The sequence below is a fragment of the Cynocephalus volans genome, chromosome 9 (assembly GCF_027409185.1).
Source record: "Cynocephalus volans isolate mCynVol1 chromosome 9, mCynVol1.pri, whole genome shotgun sequence".
Taxonomy (NCBI): domain Eukaryota; kingdom Metazoa; phylum Chordata; class Mammalia; order Dermoptera; family Cynocephalidae; genus Cynocephalus; species Cynocephalus volans.
Genome location: NC_084468.1, coordinates 3821256 through 3836818, shown reverse-complemented (window position 1 = coordinate 3836818; position 15563 = coordinate 3821256). Strand labels below are relative to the sequence as shown.

Here is a 15563-nt window from a genome sequence, read left to right as displayed (position 1 = left end):
GCAGCCTGCAGCTGGGTCCCCTCTGCTTCTGGTGCTATAAATTGGCCAGGCTCTGTCCTGGCCTCCACCACCCTGCATCTTCACTATTAACACCCAGGCGGTCCTCGGAGTGCTGCTCAGCTGCCACCTCCTCTGGGAGGCCCCTCACGATTCTCCACCCCACCCTGAATGGGTACAAGTTGGACCTACCCCAAGGCACTGCTAGAGGGTGATCCTGTTCTGTGGCAACAACTCAACTGTCAGTGTCCCTCAATGAGCCAGCTTCTTGTCAGTAGTTTCCTGGGGCTTATTCACCTTTTTATAATGGGGCCGCAGTGCCTGGAACCTGCTAGATGCTCTAAGTGGTGTGGAACGAATAAAGAGAGAGGGGTGCTGGTGCCATCCACAAAACCCCAAGTGCCAGGGACAGCCTTGAGGGAGGGTCAGAGCAGCACCTTCCCGCACCCCCAGGGAATGGCAAAGACCCTGGGCTGGGTGGAGGGCAGGATTGGGGGAGGCCCCTTCCCAAATTCCTCCAGAATGTCCAGGAGGTCTGGCAAGTGAGGAATTCTAGGCCAGCCCCCCGTGGCATTTAGGCAAGGGGCCAACCTCGGTGGGTCATCCCCTCTCATCAGCTGCAGATGAGTTCCTCAGTAGTGCCCTAAACACGGAGTGTTCAGAGCCTGGCTGACCAGAATACGCTGCCTCCTGGGCATCTGTGCAGGCTGCACGTTTGCCACCGAGGGGGCGGCTTTGTCCACGCAGGCTACACGTGCAGCATATCCACTTTTTAAGAAAACCTGGCCTTGGTACCAATGCCCCTGCGTGCCCCAGCTTGTTACTTGAAAGCCAAGGAATACTTTTCCAAGTATGATTCTGTAAGCAGAAAGTGCCGTTTTTAAGGAGTGGAAAATCTTCACCCCTCCTTGTCAAACAGAAATGGAACAAATACGAATACATTTATACTTGCAAAAGTATTCACTTGAGTTTAACTGAAAACAAAATTTCAAATAGTCTCTTTTGATCACTTCTGTACCACAAAAGCTGTTCCAGAAACAGTCAGATGGTGGCCAACCTGAAAGCCACAATTCATGTCCAGTGGGAATGGGGCATATATGCGTAGCACAAGGCATGTCTGTGTCTGGCGTGGGGTGTGTGTCGTGGGGCATGTGTGGCATAGAAGGCGTGTGTGGCACGGAAGGTGCATGTGTGTGGCATGGGATGTGTGTCGCAGGGCATGTGTGGCGTGGGACAAGTGTGTGGTGTGCAGGGTGTGGAAGGTGTGGGGGGGGGCGGGCTGTGCAGCACAGAAGGTTCTACTGCTGCAGCTTGCAGGCGCTAGGCCCTGCTCCCAGGCTCTGTGCCTCCTACTCCAAGTCCCAGCAATTCCCTTCCTCCCATGGCCACCAGCAACCCAACCCCACCTGGAGCAGACCACCTCACCTTGTGGGACTTCCAGCCACTTCCAGCTGGACCCCCAAGGCCCAGAGGCTGTGCCTCCCTCTGAGCCAGTGCATGAAAAAGTACCTGTGGCCCACCTAAGGGTCTGGCTGAAAATATCGCTTGAAAAGATCTTTATTATTTCGCTTTTAGAACTATTTGGCTAAAATTAATCCACACAATTTATGTTTGCCTCCAAGTTGTAGTCAGTAACCCACATAACTTGGAAATTCTTGTGAGGTGACAAAATCTATTCTACAAAATGTTACCACTTTTTCAAAATAAATGATTTCAAAATTAGGAGAAAAAAACAAAACACTAAATGATAATACTGACATTTGAATGATATGGAGGACTCAGGCAGGATCTGAGCAGAGAAGCCCTGTTGGGCCAGGGGCACGTTCCTCGCACCATCAGAGCCCAGAACCACGGCGCCCTCTGCTGGGCATGCCTCCTCACCCGTGCCCAGAGCCCTCTTTCTCCAACAGACCAAACCATGTCACTTGCTTGAGTAGGTTCTGCAGGGCTTCGCTGCTGCCCTGGGGACAAGAGGTCAGAACAGCGAACCTCCACACATGTCACACAGGCACTGTCCACATCAGGGCCTCCCACACACCCCTAGAAAGCACTGATGTAAGGGAGTTTACAGCCCGAGGGGCAGCCCTCTCCTCCCTGCCAGCTCCAGTACTGACTAGCGGGTTCCTTGTGTAAGTCAGTGAGTGAGATGTTCAGAATTCTGCATAGTCAGGGAACAGCACTGATGGTCTGGTGAGACCAGACATGAGCAGCAACACAGCCTGGGACCTGGTAGGAGTCTCAGTGCAGAGCAGTTCCAAGTGAGGACCCCACAGAAGAGGGCACTGCCACCGTCAAGCTCAACACAAGCACTCACCCATTATCCAAGCCGTTCTGCCCAAGCTTCTTCCCTATGTCGCCAACCATCACCCCTGGCATGGCAAGAAGGGTCTTTGGGTCCCGAATCTGTACAGCGCCACAGAAAGCAAAAAATGCCAACTGTAATGACTGCAGGAAAATCAGTGTGTTCAAAAGCCTCAGTGGCTGAGCCATGGGCTCACTGTGAGTAGCTGCGGGTTAAATTCTGTCCAGAAATGATATGTCCAAGTCCTAACCCCAGGATCTAGGAACATGACCTTATATGGAAATAGGATCTTTGCAAATGTAATTTATTTAAGGATCTTGAGATGAGATTATCCTGGATTACCCAGGTGGGCCCTAAATCCAATGACAGTGTCCTATAAGAAGAGAAGAGAGGACATGGGGAAGAAGAAGAACCATGTGAAGACAGAGGCAAAGACTGGAGTAGTGCTGTGGCCACAAAACATGGAAGGCCTGGGGCTACCAGCAGCCTTCAGAGGGAGTGCAGCCCTGCAGATGGCTTGATTTCAGACCTCCAGCCTTCAGAACTGAGAGAGAGTACTTTTCAGTCGTTTTAAGCCCCCAGCTCATGGTGCTTTGTTATGGCAGCCACAGGATGCAAATCCAGGAGCCAACTAGTACCTGCTGCCTAGGGGATATTGGGAATTCATATTCACATTTTATACATAGGACTTTCTGCTGGATTTTAATAAAATGACAAAGTGGCTGTGCACACATGTACTGTGGAAGAAACAGCCACTATTATTTTGGTAAATCTCTACTCCCCAAAATGAGTTTCCAATAAATATATTTATCTAAAAAAATACCCACAGATATATACAATAAACTACGTTCCAATTAAAAAAAAAAAAATACAGACCTAGCTATCTGACAGTCCCTTGCTATGGGAGCTCTATGGAAAGAGCATGGAGTTTCATTCTTGTATATCTTCAAAGCAGAGATTCCCAACCAAGGGGAAGGATCCAACGCCCTCCCCTTCCCCACCAGGGGACTTTGGGCAACGTCTGGAAATATTTTAGGTTGTCGTAACTAAGGGGCATGACTGGCATCCAGTGAATGGAGGCCAGGGAAGCTGCTAAACATGCTGGAGTGCACGGGACAGCGCACAGCAGAGAATTACCCAGCCCAAAATGTCAACAGTGCTGAGGTGGAGAAGCGCTCCTTTAAAGAAATACTGAATTTGTACTACATGGAATTTAGCTATTTGTATGAATTTGTAACTTTTGTTTATTTCCATAAAACAACAATCTAACTTAAACGAACTTCAAAATAAAGATATTTAAAAATTTTTAAACGGGCTAAAACCCAAATATAAAGCATCTTTTCCTTTTTCTAAAGATTCAGACACAAAATTTTAAAAATCTTTTGAAATAAATACCATAAATAGGTTTTTAAAAAGTAGAGATGAAGGAGAGACACACATACAAAAAAAGTTGGTAATTTTCAAGTATTCAAACATAAAAACACTGCTAATACAAGTTTTCGGTTCATCTAGAAATAAATGATAATGTAGTAATTATAAATGTCATTATACCTCTTGAATTAACAAAAAGAATCCTAAAGTCAAAAGCAGAAATAGTTACTGTTATACTTACCTCAAAAATACTTAACTTTGCCAATTTAGACACAACATGGCCCACGATATTTAGACCGATGATCTGATATGATACAACAAGCCTGCAAAAGATTACAGCTCCCTCCAGATTATCGGCTAGGGATCCGGAGCGTGTGTCCCAAGTCTAAACACTCTTGCGATTCCCTGTCTCCATCTCTCTTTCTCTAGTAGACTGTCCCTTCCAGGAGGGCAGGACTCATGGTGTCTTGAGTGCTGTGCCTAATCCACACCAGGCACACAGTAGTGCTTTGTCAGATGGAGGGACAACAGAATCCTACTGACTATTTTCAGCATCAGTCAGAAGAGTCTGAAACATCGCAGCTCTGTGGTCTAGAGCTCAGACACACTAAAAGAAGCTGAATTCTAATCCAGGCAACTTCCTTAAGACGTTCACCCCAGGTACAAATCTATACACACAGAAACAAGTGTTGACAAGGATGTGGAGAAATTGGATCCTCGGACATTGCTAGTGGGAATGTAAGATGGTGCAGCCGCTGTGGAAAACAGTGGGCGGCCCCTCAAAAAGTTAAACACAGAACTACCATATGATCCCGCAATTCCACTCCTGGGTACATAGCCAAAAGAATTGAAAATAGGTACTCAAAAAGATACCTGTTCACGAATGTTCACAGCAGCACTAGCCACACCAGCCAAAAGGTGAAAACAATCCAAATGTCCATCAATGGACTGATGGATAAACAAATTGTGATCTATCCATACAGTGCAGTAACATTAAGTCATAAAAAGGAATGAAGTACTGATTCATGCTACAGCATGGATGAACTGTGAAATCATTACTCTAAATGACAGAAACTGGACACCACAGGTCACATATTGCATGATTCCTTTTATATGAAAAGCCCAGAAAAACCAAATCCACAGAAACAAAAAGTAGATTAGTGGCTGCCAGGGGCTGTGGGAGCAGGAACAGGGAGTGACTGCTCTGTGGGAACAGGGTGTCTTTCTAGAGAGCTGAAAGCATCTGGAACTAGACAGAGGTGGTGGTTGCTCGACATTTTGAATGCACTAAAAGCCACTGAGCTGCTCACTTCTAAGTGGCTCACAGCATAATGATGTAAATTTCAGCTCAATTAGAGAAAAAGCCACAGTGGTTTCTTCTCACATGAGAGCCCTTCCCCGCCCTGCCCCCCCACACCAGAAAAGTATTACAGAATAAAAATGTCAGATTGAAGTGGCAGAGGAGCTTAACTCAGTATCAAGTCAGCCGAGACAGGAAGGTCCTGGACAAGTTTCTGGAAGCTCTGGGTTCAAGACACAGCAGTCCCACAGCGGGGCAAGAGGCCCGAGCCAAGTCCTGGCCCAGCCACCCCATCGACCGCAGCCTCCCATTTGTGGGGGCTACATCAGGGGTCCCCAAGCCAGGCTTCACATCAGAACTCCTGAAGCCGTCCTCAGACCTCCTGAATAGGAACCTTGGGAGGGTGGAGGCAGGAAGTCCAGGTTTGTGACGAGTGTCTGAGGCGACGCAGACACAGCCACTGGGAGGACAGGGAGATTCTCAACGAGGTGTCTTGGAAGGCCTGCCAGCTCGTGAAGCCACAGGGCTGGTCAGGCTCTGTCAACTGTGGCACTGTGACATTGTGTGCTGGATAATTCTTTCTTGGGGAGGGGCTGTCCTGCACAGTGCAGGATGCTGAGCAGTACCCCTGGAATCCACCCACTAGATGCTGGGAGCATCCCCCCCACCCCTAGATGTGACAAAAGTGATTCCAGACATCACCAAATGCCCCCTGGGGTAAAAACTGCCCCCACTGGGCACACGCTCCAGCCTACCGCACATGGGCACCCTACCTGCACGACAAAGGAGTGCAGCCCGTGATGCTGGCCCCCGGGTGTGTGCAGCTGAGCAAACACCACAGCGTGGGTAGCTGTCTTGCCCATGTTGCCAACCCAGAATTTGGCAGCTTCGAAATCAGGGGAGTGTATGATGAATTCCTGCACAAGTAAAAAAGAAGTTAAAGTTACAATTAGCAACTGAAACACAAGTAGAATTGCTTTTTCCTTTTCAATAGATCCAATTTTCTATGTTCAAAATCTTTCAGGCCAGGGTCAAAATTGACTGAACATTCTATTTCCCATATGGCACAGGCAGACCTTATTTTTTAAACACAGCATATTCCCAGGTCTTATGACTTAAAGAACCTTCCTACAGAAAACGATGACCAACATTTCAAACAATAAAACATACTCAAAACATTCGGTAGGCTGGCAAACGCCCCAGATAGTATTCACCCTCACATCGCCTCAGAGAGGCCGTCCCTGTCCACATGCTTTAACTGGAATCCCCGGTCCTGTTCTACATCCACCACATCCCTAACTGACTTCAAATTAACGATAGACCAGTTTTCTTGTGCTCTGTCTCACCCGCTTACAAGCTCCATGAATGAGGGCTGTACCCCAAATGCCTGGAGCAAAAGGTGGACACCTGGAGCGTTGGAGTGCATGAATGAACGAGCGAATGGACATGTCCCCAAGGAACACAGCGGGTGCTCAGTGAGGCAGGAGAGAGAAGACGGGGGACAGGAGAATGGTGAGGAGTTGGGGCTCTTGTGCCCACCCTAGGGGTGTCCACCAGAGCCTATGAGTAAGGGGGGGGGGGTGAAAGGATGTGGACACTCAAGGTTGATTGAACTGCTTATGAAGCCTGTCGGCAGCTGCACAAGATGAGCGTCTGCGGGTGGAGAGACAGCAAGCTGCTGCGCAGAGCTCTAGGCCACCTCAGCGTGTGCTGACTGTCAGGCCTCCACACTCAGCTGTCCAGGGGCTGCAGCAGGTAAGCTCTGATCTGGTTTGCATCTTCCCGCAAGGTGAGAGGCTGCAAAACCATGTACCTGGGGAGAATTTCCTTCTACAACCCAGCAGCAACTGTGACTTTATAAACTGCATATGCACTGAACAACTATCTCATAGATGATGACACTTCACTGAAGAAAAGGTGGGGGTGGAGGGAGCGTGGGTGGCCAGTGTGCCTTCTGTTCTCTTCTCTGAGGGGCCACTGGTTCTTCACCCATCCAGGGAGAGTGGGGGCTGTCCAGCCTCAGCTAGGCCTCCCCTGCCCACTCTTAGAGCATAGTCAGCAGCTCTGATCCCTCCACTGCTCCCTGTCCCCTGCAGATGCAGGTGTGTGGGCTCGGAGCACCATCCCCAGCTCACTCCCTCAGGCCTTGCACTGCCACGAAATCCATGCGCATCTTCAAAGAGGCCACTCCAGCCTCAGTGGTCTCAACCTGTCACCTCGGCAGCTGCCCTCCCCGTGCCCCATCACTATATCCTCACCCCAGAGGGCTTCCGGACACTCAGCACACACACACAGTTCCTTGTTCCTGTCTGTGTCTCCCCTAGCACACAACTTCCACAACGGCAGAGCCTCATCGGCTGTGCTCACCGCTGTCTGCCCAGCCTCTGGAGGCTGTGCCTGGCACACAGTAGGTGCTCACTGGATGCACCAGGCAGGGGCCAATGGTGCAGGTGCCACAGAGAAGTCAAGAAGATGGTGAGGACCAGAGGAGAGCATGGTGGGCAAGAACAGAGAGGACAACCTGCCCGAGAGCCTGGCACTGGTAGGGCAGGCAAGGGGCAGCCAGAGAGGGAGGGCACTGCCTATACGGCTCACTTTATAAAGCACAAGCAATTGCAACCATCTACCGATCCAACACCAACAGCTGCCCAAGAAACAAAGCAACAAAGTAGACAAAATGATGGCTTCCTCACCACATTCAAATGACACGCAAATCCACACCACTTTTAACCTAGGTGACTCTAAGCGTGTATTTTATAACCACACTTGTATAAGGATGGGTGTTTTGATTTAACTACTTTTTTATTCAGGACAATTTCATGTGCTCTGAACCCAGATACCAATGGGAAGATGAAACCTACCTCGGTAGCGGGATCGTAGTGAGCGGTCGTTCGAATGGCCTTGGTATTACTCCCATGACTTACTTCGGTCAGAGCAAAACATCCAAAAATCTAAATGTTGAAGCACACTCGATGTAAGGCAGGAATTCCTTGTGCACATTCCTGGAGGGTCCTACCACCATCTTTCTTTTAAGGACTAAATCACAGATCGAGGCCCCTAAATCTCAATTTACCTATTTAACCAACTACTGATCTGACTGAATCACTCTGTCCTGTGCGTGCCACCCCTTCCCAGCTTGTGAGGACAGCCAGGTAAACTGAGCTGGCAGCAGTCTCTCTCAGTCACCAAGTGGCAAGCCCTGCTCCAGCCAGTGAAGGAAAATGAAGGGCTTTGGCTTGGACAGAAAAAGCTAAATTCATTCAGTGCTAGGAATTCAACATACCCTGTTTGGTAAAGAATAATGTTAGCTGTTTGATAAGAAGCCTAAGAACACCATTAAATAAGATGAGCATAACTCCTGTGGGGACCCTCTTTCACAAATCGGTAAGGAGAACAGGTAAGAGAGCTGGGCTCACAAGACACCATGAACCTGAACTTACTTCCATATTGAAGATCTTCTGAATATATTTGAAATGTCTTTCTGAACCAGAGCTGTAAATTGCTGATCCAAATGTCTGAAAATATAACATCACCATATAAGCAGATGGAAGAAGAATACTGTTATTCTGAATGTCACAATCGACAAGGCACTTGAACGTCCAGCCCATGTGGTTCCTCACACCATGCCATCTCATGCAGAAGGAGGACGAAGCTCCCAGAGGCTAACCCACAGTGCTAGCATCCTAGGCCCCGGGGCACCCCGGCACTCAGCTTCCCTGAGGACTTCAGTGCATAGATTGGTAAGACCCGAGTCCTGGGCCATGCAGTTTACCTAGGTTGCACGTAATCATCTCGGTCTTAAGATGCCTGAAAGAAATCCTGAAGTTCTGAGAGTGGCACAGAGACAGGAAAGGAGGGCTGGGGGATAGGGTGTGTGAGTAGCTGAGGATGGAATGCGGGAGCTCACCATTCCATCCAACAGCACATGCATGGATAAGGGCCACCTGCCTTCCCCAAGTTCACCTCCGAAAGCACAGGTTTCTCCCTCTGACCTACTTTCCCTTTTTCATTTGAGTTTCTTCTTTTGTTTTTTATATAAAGCAAAAAAAAAAAAAAAAAAAGTCCCAAAGCTGCTCTTCTTGTGGGACTTTATGTTTTCCCACACTGTGTTTTATTTGAGGACGTACAAATGCAAATTTGCACATACAGCTAAAAGAACTGGACTTCTTTCTAAATCTTGCATGCTGCATTTATTTATTTTACATAAACGAGTCTTTGAAGTTTTACGCTCTTGGGCTCCTGCTCGGCCCTGGGACAGAGCCATCTCAACAGCGAACAGGGAAGTGTGAAGGCATACGTCCTCCACTTTGCTGTGCCGCATACTCACCAATATGTGCAGGAGGTATTTGGCGGCCAGGGACCAGTCATACATTCCCAAGCAGTGAATCAGCACTGACACTTTCAGGGGGCTCTTGAGCATTTCTTCTGCGGTGAGGAAATCATACTCGAAGATCCGCTTGCATCGAAGGAAGTTCAGCTCGCGGTACTTTTCCATGGACAGGTCGGCTCCATGGGAACGGGCGAAGAGAGGGTCGTTCTCCAAAGCTGTGAAAATGGCTTTCTGAAAACACAGGAGACGGGATTGCAGATGCGGAGGCAGAGAACAGAATTTCCTCTGTTCTTCCATATACAGTTGTACTCAGCCACTGGGCTCCACGGGACACACAGTCTGACCGAGTAACACCCAGACAGAGATGAGCGTCACCCCAACTGAAAGAGCAGGGGCACGAGGCTTAGGAAGCTCAAACAGTCGTGTCTGTCCCTGTACTCCTCGTTGATCCCTGAAGCCCTTCCTGGGGCCCAAACAGGACAAAGCCCATGCTGGCCCACGATGGGCCCTCCTCCTACAAAGATGAGCTATAAGCTCCATCTCTGCCAGTGAACTAGGACGCTGTCTGGACTTCACTGGGGACCAGTAAGATAAACGCTGCACACCCCTCCCTCCATCTCACCTTGAAGCGGAGCATGTCCTCGCCCTCCAGGAACAGCAGCAGCTCCTTCCAGCTGAAGGACGCTCTTGCACGGTAGGCCTGGAGGGGCCCTCTGGGGAAGTCTGGCAGCAGAATGTCATCGCTGCCTCCCAAAGTGGGTGCCATCATTTGACATCAACCTACACAAAATATACAACCTGAATCAGTGTGTTTTGTTCTATCAATTCATGCCACCCACAAACAACTGCATAACCCGGAAGGTGCTACAAATAAGAGAAAAATGAACTCTAACTCCAAAGCGACAGCAAGAGAGTCACAACATGAATAGCTAGTAGCCACTTTCCCCAAAGAGGAGGCAGATGAACTGTCCTCGTTTTCACCCTGAACAAAAGACGATGTGGAGACCGGAGAGGCCAGAAAAGTCCTGCGGCCAGACCTGTGACATGCCAAGGTAAACAGGCGGTGGCAAAACCAGGGCCACTGGGGGAAGAATCCCGAGGTTTTGTTTCCTGTTACCACAGCCTTGCCTGAGAACAGCTCAGCCTCTTGGGTCACCCAGGCCACCCAGATCCAGCCCTCAAGGCTCATGAACCTTGGGGACAGGGAACTTCCCTCTAAAGTTCAGCCAGGGCTGGCCGTCCACTCTGGCCACACACAACAGTATCTAATGTCCCTGTCCACCCAGACACAGAAATCCACAACAGAGCCTTTAGTCACGGGCTTTTGTCCTGGTCTCTAATCGACATATAGACATCTGGATTCCCACTAACAAAGCAGGCTTCCTCCAACCCAGCACTCACAATCAAGGAATTGTTCTGGAATTTTCTGAATAGACTGGGTTCTTCGCTACAGTGCCTTGGCTACTCAATGCATTGGACAGGAGTGGCTTGTGAATGCAGACCTAGAGGAACACAGGAAAGCTGAGACCCAGTTGTGGAACACCTCTCCCTCCTCCCCACTTAACTCTTTAAGGCCCAGGGCAACTTTTAAATCCTTTTAGTCGAATGTCGAAATAGCCTAGGCTGTTGGACTCAGTGTGATTGGTCCACTGAGGTGGAAAGGGGAGGATGGGAAGAGGTGTGTCGGAGCACCATTTCAGGTACCAGGGACCCTGCCCTCTACAGACCTCCCAATAACTGAGAGCCAAGAACCACTGTCCCTACTGAAAGATGGAAAGATTAAAGTTCGGAGAGGCTGTCTTGGAAACCCCCTCAGCAGAGAAGCCGGGAGAAGGGATCTGAACCCAGCAATGTCTGACCACAAAGTCATGTTCTTCAAGTGCTACCTTTAAACACTGGAAAAAGAAGCACAAACCAAACCTAAGGCTAACAGAAGGAAGAAAACAATAAAATATTAGAGCAAAAATTAATGAAATGGAAAAAACAATAAAGAAAAAATCAACAAAAATAAAAGCTGGTTCTTTGAAAAGACTAATATTGACAAACTTTTAGCTAGACCAACCAAGTAAAAAAGAGAAAAAACAAAAAATTCCTAATCAGGAATCAAAGAGGGGACATTACTACTAACTTTAAAGAAATGAAAAGGATTATAAGGGAGTATTATGAACCATGTTATGACAACAAATTAGATAATTAGGTGAAAAGAACAAATTCTTAGAAAGACACAATCTATCAAAACTGATTCATGGGCAACAGAAAATCTAAAAAGATCTATAATAATTAAAGAGATTGAATTAGCTATCAAGAAACTACCCACAAAGAAAAACCAGAGGGTTTTAATTGTGTATCATGCCAAACATTTAAAGAAGAATATCAATTATTCACAAACTCTTCCAAACTCTTCCAAGGAGAGAACAATTCCCAACGCATTCTGTTGGCCAGAATTACCTCGATACCAAAACCATAGATGTCACAAAATAAGAAAACTACAGACTGACATCTCTTGTGATACAGATGCAAAAATCTTCAACCAAATTTTGCAAACCAAATCTGGAAACATTTAAAAAGAGATTATATATCATGACCAAGTGGGTTTTATCCTGGGAATGCATGTTGATTCAACATTTGACAATTAATGTAACATATTATACCAACAGAAAAAAAAGACAAAAAAAAGAAAAAAAAGAAAAACATGATCATTTCAACAGATGTAGAAAAAACATAGGACAAAATCCAACACCCTTTCATGATTAAAAGCTCTTGATAAACTAGGAAGAGAAGGTGTTTTAGTCTGTTTTGTGTTGCTATGACAGAAATACATGAAACTGGGTAATTTATAAGGAAAAGAGGTTTATTTCACTTATGATTCTGGGACAGCTTCATCTGGCACAGGCCTCAGGTTGCTTCTACTCATGGCAAAAGGCAGGGAAGGCAGCCAGCGGGTACAAGCAGATCACATGGCAAGAGGAAGCAAGACAGAGAGAGAGAAGGTACCAGGGTCTTTTTAAACAACCAGCTCTTTCAGAAACTAATAGGGCGAGAACTCACTCATTAATCTCCCCTCCCTCAGGGAGAGCATTAATCCATTCATGAGGGATCCGCCCCCATGACTCAATCAGTTTCCAACACTGCCACACTGGGGATCAAATTTCCACATGAGTTTTGGAGGGGACAACACATCCAAACTCCACCAGAAGGGAACTTCATCACCCTGATAAACGGCATCTACAAAAACCATAGTGGTCATCATATCTAAATGTAAAAGACTGAATATCTTTCCCCTTAGATCAGGAACAAGACAAGGATGTCCACTCTACCTCTTCTATTCAACACTATGCTAGAGGTTCTAGCCAGTGCAATTAGGCAAGAAAAAGAAATAAAAGACATCCAGATTGGAAAACTATTTCTATTTGCAGATGACATGATCTTGTATAAGAAAATCCTAAGGAATCCACTGAAAAAATATTAGAACTAATAATGAGTTCACAATGTACAAGATCAATATACAAAATTCAATTGTATTTCTATATACTAGCAATGAAAAATTCAAAAATGAAATTAAGAAAACAATTCCATTTACAACATTATCAAAAATATTTAGAAATAGGGCTTGGCTGGTTAGCACCATAAAATTCAACAAGTGTAAAACTAATACTCTGAAAACCAAAAAAAAAAAAAAAAAAAAAAAAAAAAAAATTTTTTAAAGAACTTAAGATCAAAATAAATAAAAAGACTTCCATATTCACAAATCAAAAGACAATATTACTGAAATAGCAACACTCACCACTTGATCTACAGATTCAGTATAATCCCAATCACAATCCTACCTGGCTTTTTTTGCAGAAATTGAAAAACTGATTCTAAAATTCATATGAAAATGTAAGGAACCCACAATAGAAAAAATATTGAAAGAGAACAATCTGGAAGTCACACTTCCTCATTTCAAAACTCACTACAAAGTTACGGTAATCAAGACACTGTGGTACTGGCATAAGGGCAGACAAATTTAGAGCAATGAAATAGAGTCGAGAGTACAGCAATAAACCTTCACACATATACTTCAGTTGCTTTTTGACAAAGGTGCCAAGACAATGCAATGGAGAAAGAACAGTCTTTTCAACACATGGTGTTGGGGCAACTGGATATCCACATGCAAATGAACGAAGTCGAACTGCTTCCACACACATACACAAAAATTAATTCAAAATGGATCACAGACCTAAATGTAAAAGCTAATTCTATAAACTCTTAGAAAAAAATACAGGAGTAAATCTTTATAGTCTTAGGTTAAGCAAAGCCTCCTAGATAGGACATCAAAAGAACAAACAATGAAAGAAAAAGTAGATAAACTGTTCCATCAAAATTAAAACTTTGGCTGCAAAGGACACAACCAATATTCTTGAAACTCAATAATAAAAAGACAAATAACCCAATTAAAAAATGGGTAAAAGAGCTCGAGTGGACATTTCTCCAAAGATATATAAGTGTCCAACAAGCACATGAAAAAATGTTCAACATCATTAGCCATAAGGGAAACGCAAACCCAAATCACAATGAGACACCAATTCATATCCACGAGGACGGCCACAATCAAAAACATAATATCAAGCATTGATGAGGAGGTAGAGAAATCAGACCCTCACGCACTGCTGCTGGGAATGCAAAATGGCACAGCCACTTTGGAAAACAGCCTGGCAGTTCCTCAAATGGTTAAATATAGAGTGATCACCTGATCCAGCAATTCCACTCCTAGATACATACTCAAGAAAAATGAATACATATGTCCACACAAAAACTTATACACGAATAGCCAGCAAGTGGAAACAACCCAAATGTCCATCAATGAATGAATGGATAACCAAAATGTGGTTGATCCATACAACGGAATATCATCCAGCCATAAAAAGGAATGAAGTTCTGATGCATGCTACAACATGGATAAACCTTGAAGACATCAAGCTAAGTGAAAGAAACCAGACACGAAAAGTCCCATATTGCAAGATTCCAGTTATGGGAAATGCACAGATTAGGAAAATATGTAGAGACAGAAAATAGATTAGCAGCTGCCAAGTGTTGGGGGTAGGGGGAAATAAAGAGTGATTCCTAATGGGTCCAGGGTTTCATTTTAGGGGTAATGAAAATCGACTGGACACCCTCCCCTCTCATGTGCTGAAGGTGCCCAAACTCTGAAAGTTGAACCCTGAATTCACTCTCTCCCCGTCCCTCAGCCTCTCCTCCCGGAACCGGGAGGCCCAGTCACATTGCCCGTGGCCCGAGGCTTCCTCAAACTATGAAGGCGAGTGTCACCCTGGGATTCCCTCTCCCTCCCGCCCCTGACCCCATTCATTGCCACGCCCCCCGCTGCACCCCTCTAATGCCTGCAGAACCGTTTCATTTCCGCCCCACTGAAGCTATGGTAACGTCCTACTGCTGAGCACGGAGAGCGCACAGCAGCCGGACAGCCTCGGTGGTCCTGGCAGACCCAGGGCCATCAGCGCCCCTTCCCAGGTGCGGGGTCTGCAGCTCTTCAGTGAAGTAAACGTCCGCGCAGGCCACAGCGCTGCATCCGGCACGGCGGCTCCGCACCCGCATCCTAACCAGCCGCTGCGGGACGGCCCCGCCGCCCGCGGTCACCGCCCGGGCCCGGACACCACAGGTCCCGAGCGGGGGCCTCGCCCGCGGCCTCGCCGCGCCGGCACCTGGAAGGTCTCCCGGCGCCGGGGGGCGGGGCTTCGACGGCACTGTCTCGCCTCCAGTCGCCTCCTCTCCGAGGTGCAGACGTGACTAAACTGCAGGTCTGCTCCGAGTCCCTTCGGCGAGGGGCGCCCGGTGACCTCCGGGACAACGTCCACATCCTCAGACGCGCGCCACGTTCGCCCGGCACCTCAGGCCCGCCCCCGCCGGCTGCCCCTCCCCGCGCCCCCGGGTCTCCGTACCGTCCAGCGCACACAGCAAGCTCTCAATGGATGTCTCCCGGAGCCGCGACCGACTCCCGAACAGCGAGGACTAGCCGCCCGCGCGGCCAAGCAGGCACCAGCCCCGGCCGCACGCCGGCGCCCTCTCGGCCTCCGTATGCCCAGTGGGCGTGGCCGGGCCGCGCCGCCTGACGTCATCGTGCCGCGCCGTCCCCGTCGCCTGGGAAACGCGGACGCGTCCGCCGCAGGGGCTACTGGGGGGCCACGCCCACGAACGAGGGAGCTTTACCCCGGAAGCTCCAGGGCGTCATTCGCCTTTCCCTTGAGGCCTGGCTGCGTGAGTCAGCG

At 47.6% G+C, this 15563-nt stretch overlaps 1 protein-coding gene across 2 annotated transcripts in view; it reads right to left on the bottom strand.

The window, feature by feature from the left end:
* The window catches only part of ACOX3 (acyl-CoA oxidase 3, pristanoyl), a 48306-nt gene extending 32945 nt beyond the window's left edge, over positions 1-15361 (bottom strand). For both annotated transcript variants that reach the window (XM_063108157.1, XM_063108158.1), the window contains exons 1-7: positions 15237-15361; positions 9923-10080; positions 9298-9531; positions 8411-8485; positions 7832-7921; positions 5744-5887; positions 2312-2400 (exon numbers count right to left, since the gene is read on the bottom strand). In XM_063108157.1, the coding sequence (XP_062964227.1) occupies positions 2312-2400; positions 5744-5887; positions 7832-7921; positions 8411-8485; positions 9298-9531; positions 9923-10069 (779 nt within the window). In that variant the 5' untranslated portion in view covers positions 10070-10080; positions 15237-15361. The remainder of the gene's footprint in view (positions 1-2311; positions 2401-5743; positions 5888-7831; positions 7922-8410; positions 8486-9297; positions 9532-9922; positions 10081-15236) is intronic.
* Between the last annotated feature and the right edge of the window lie 202 nt (positions 15362-15563).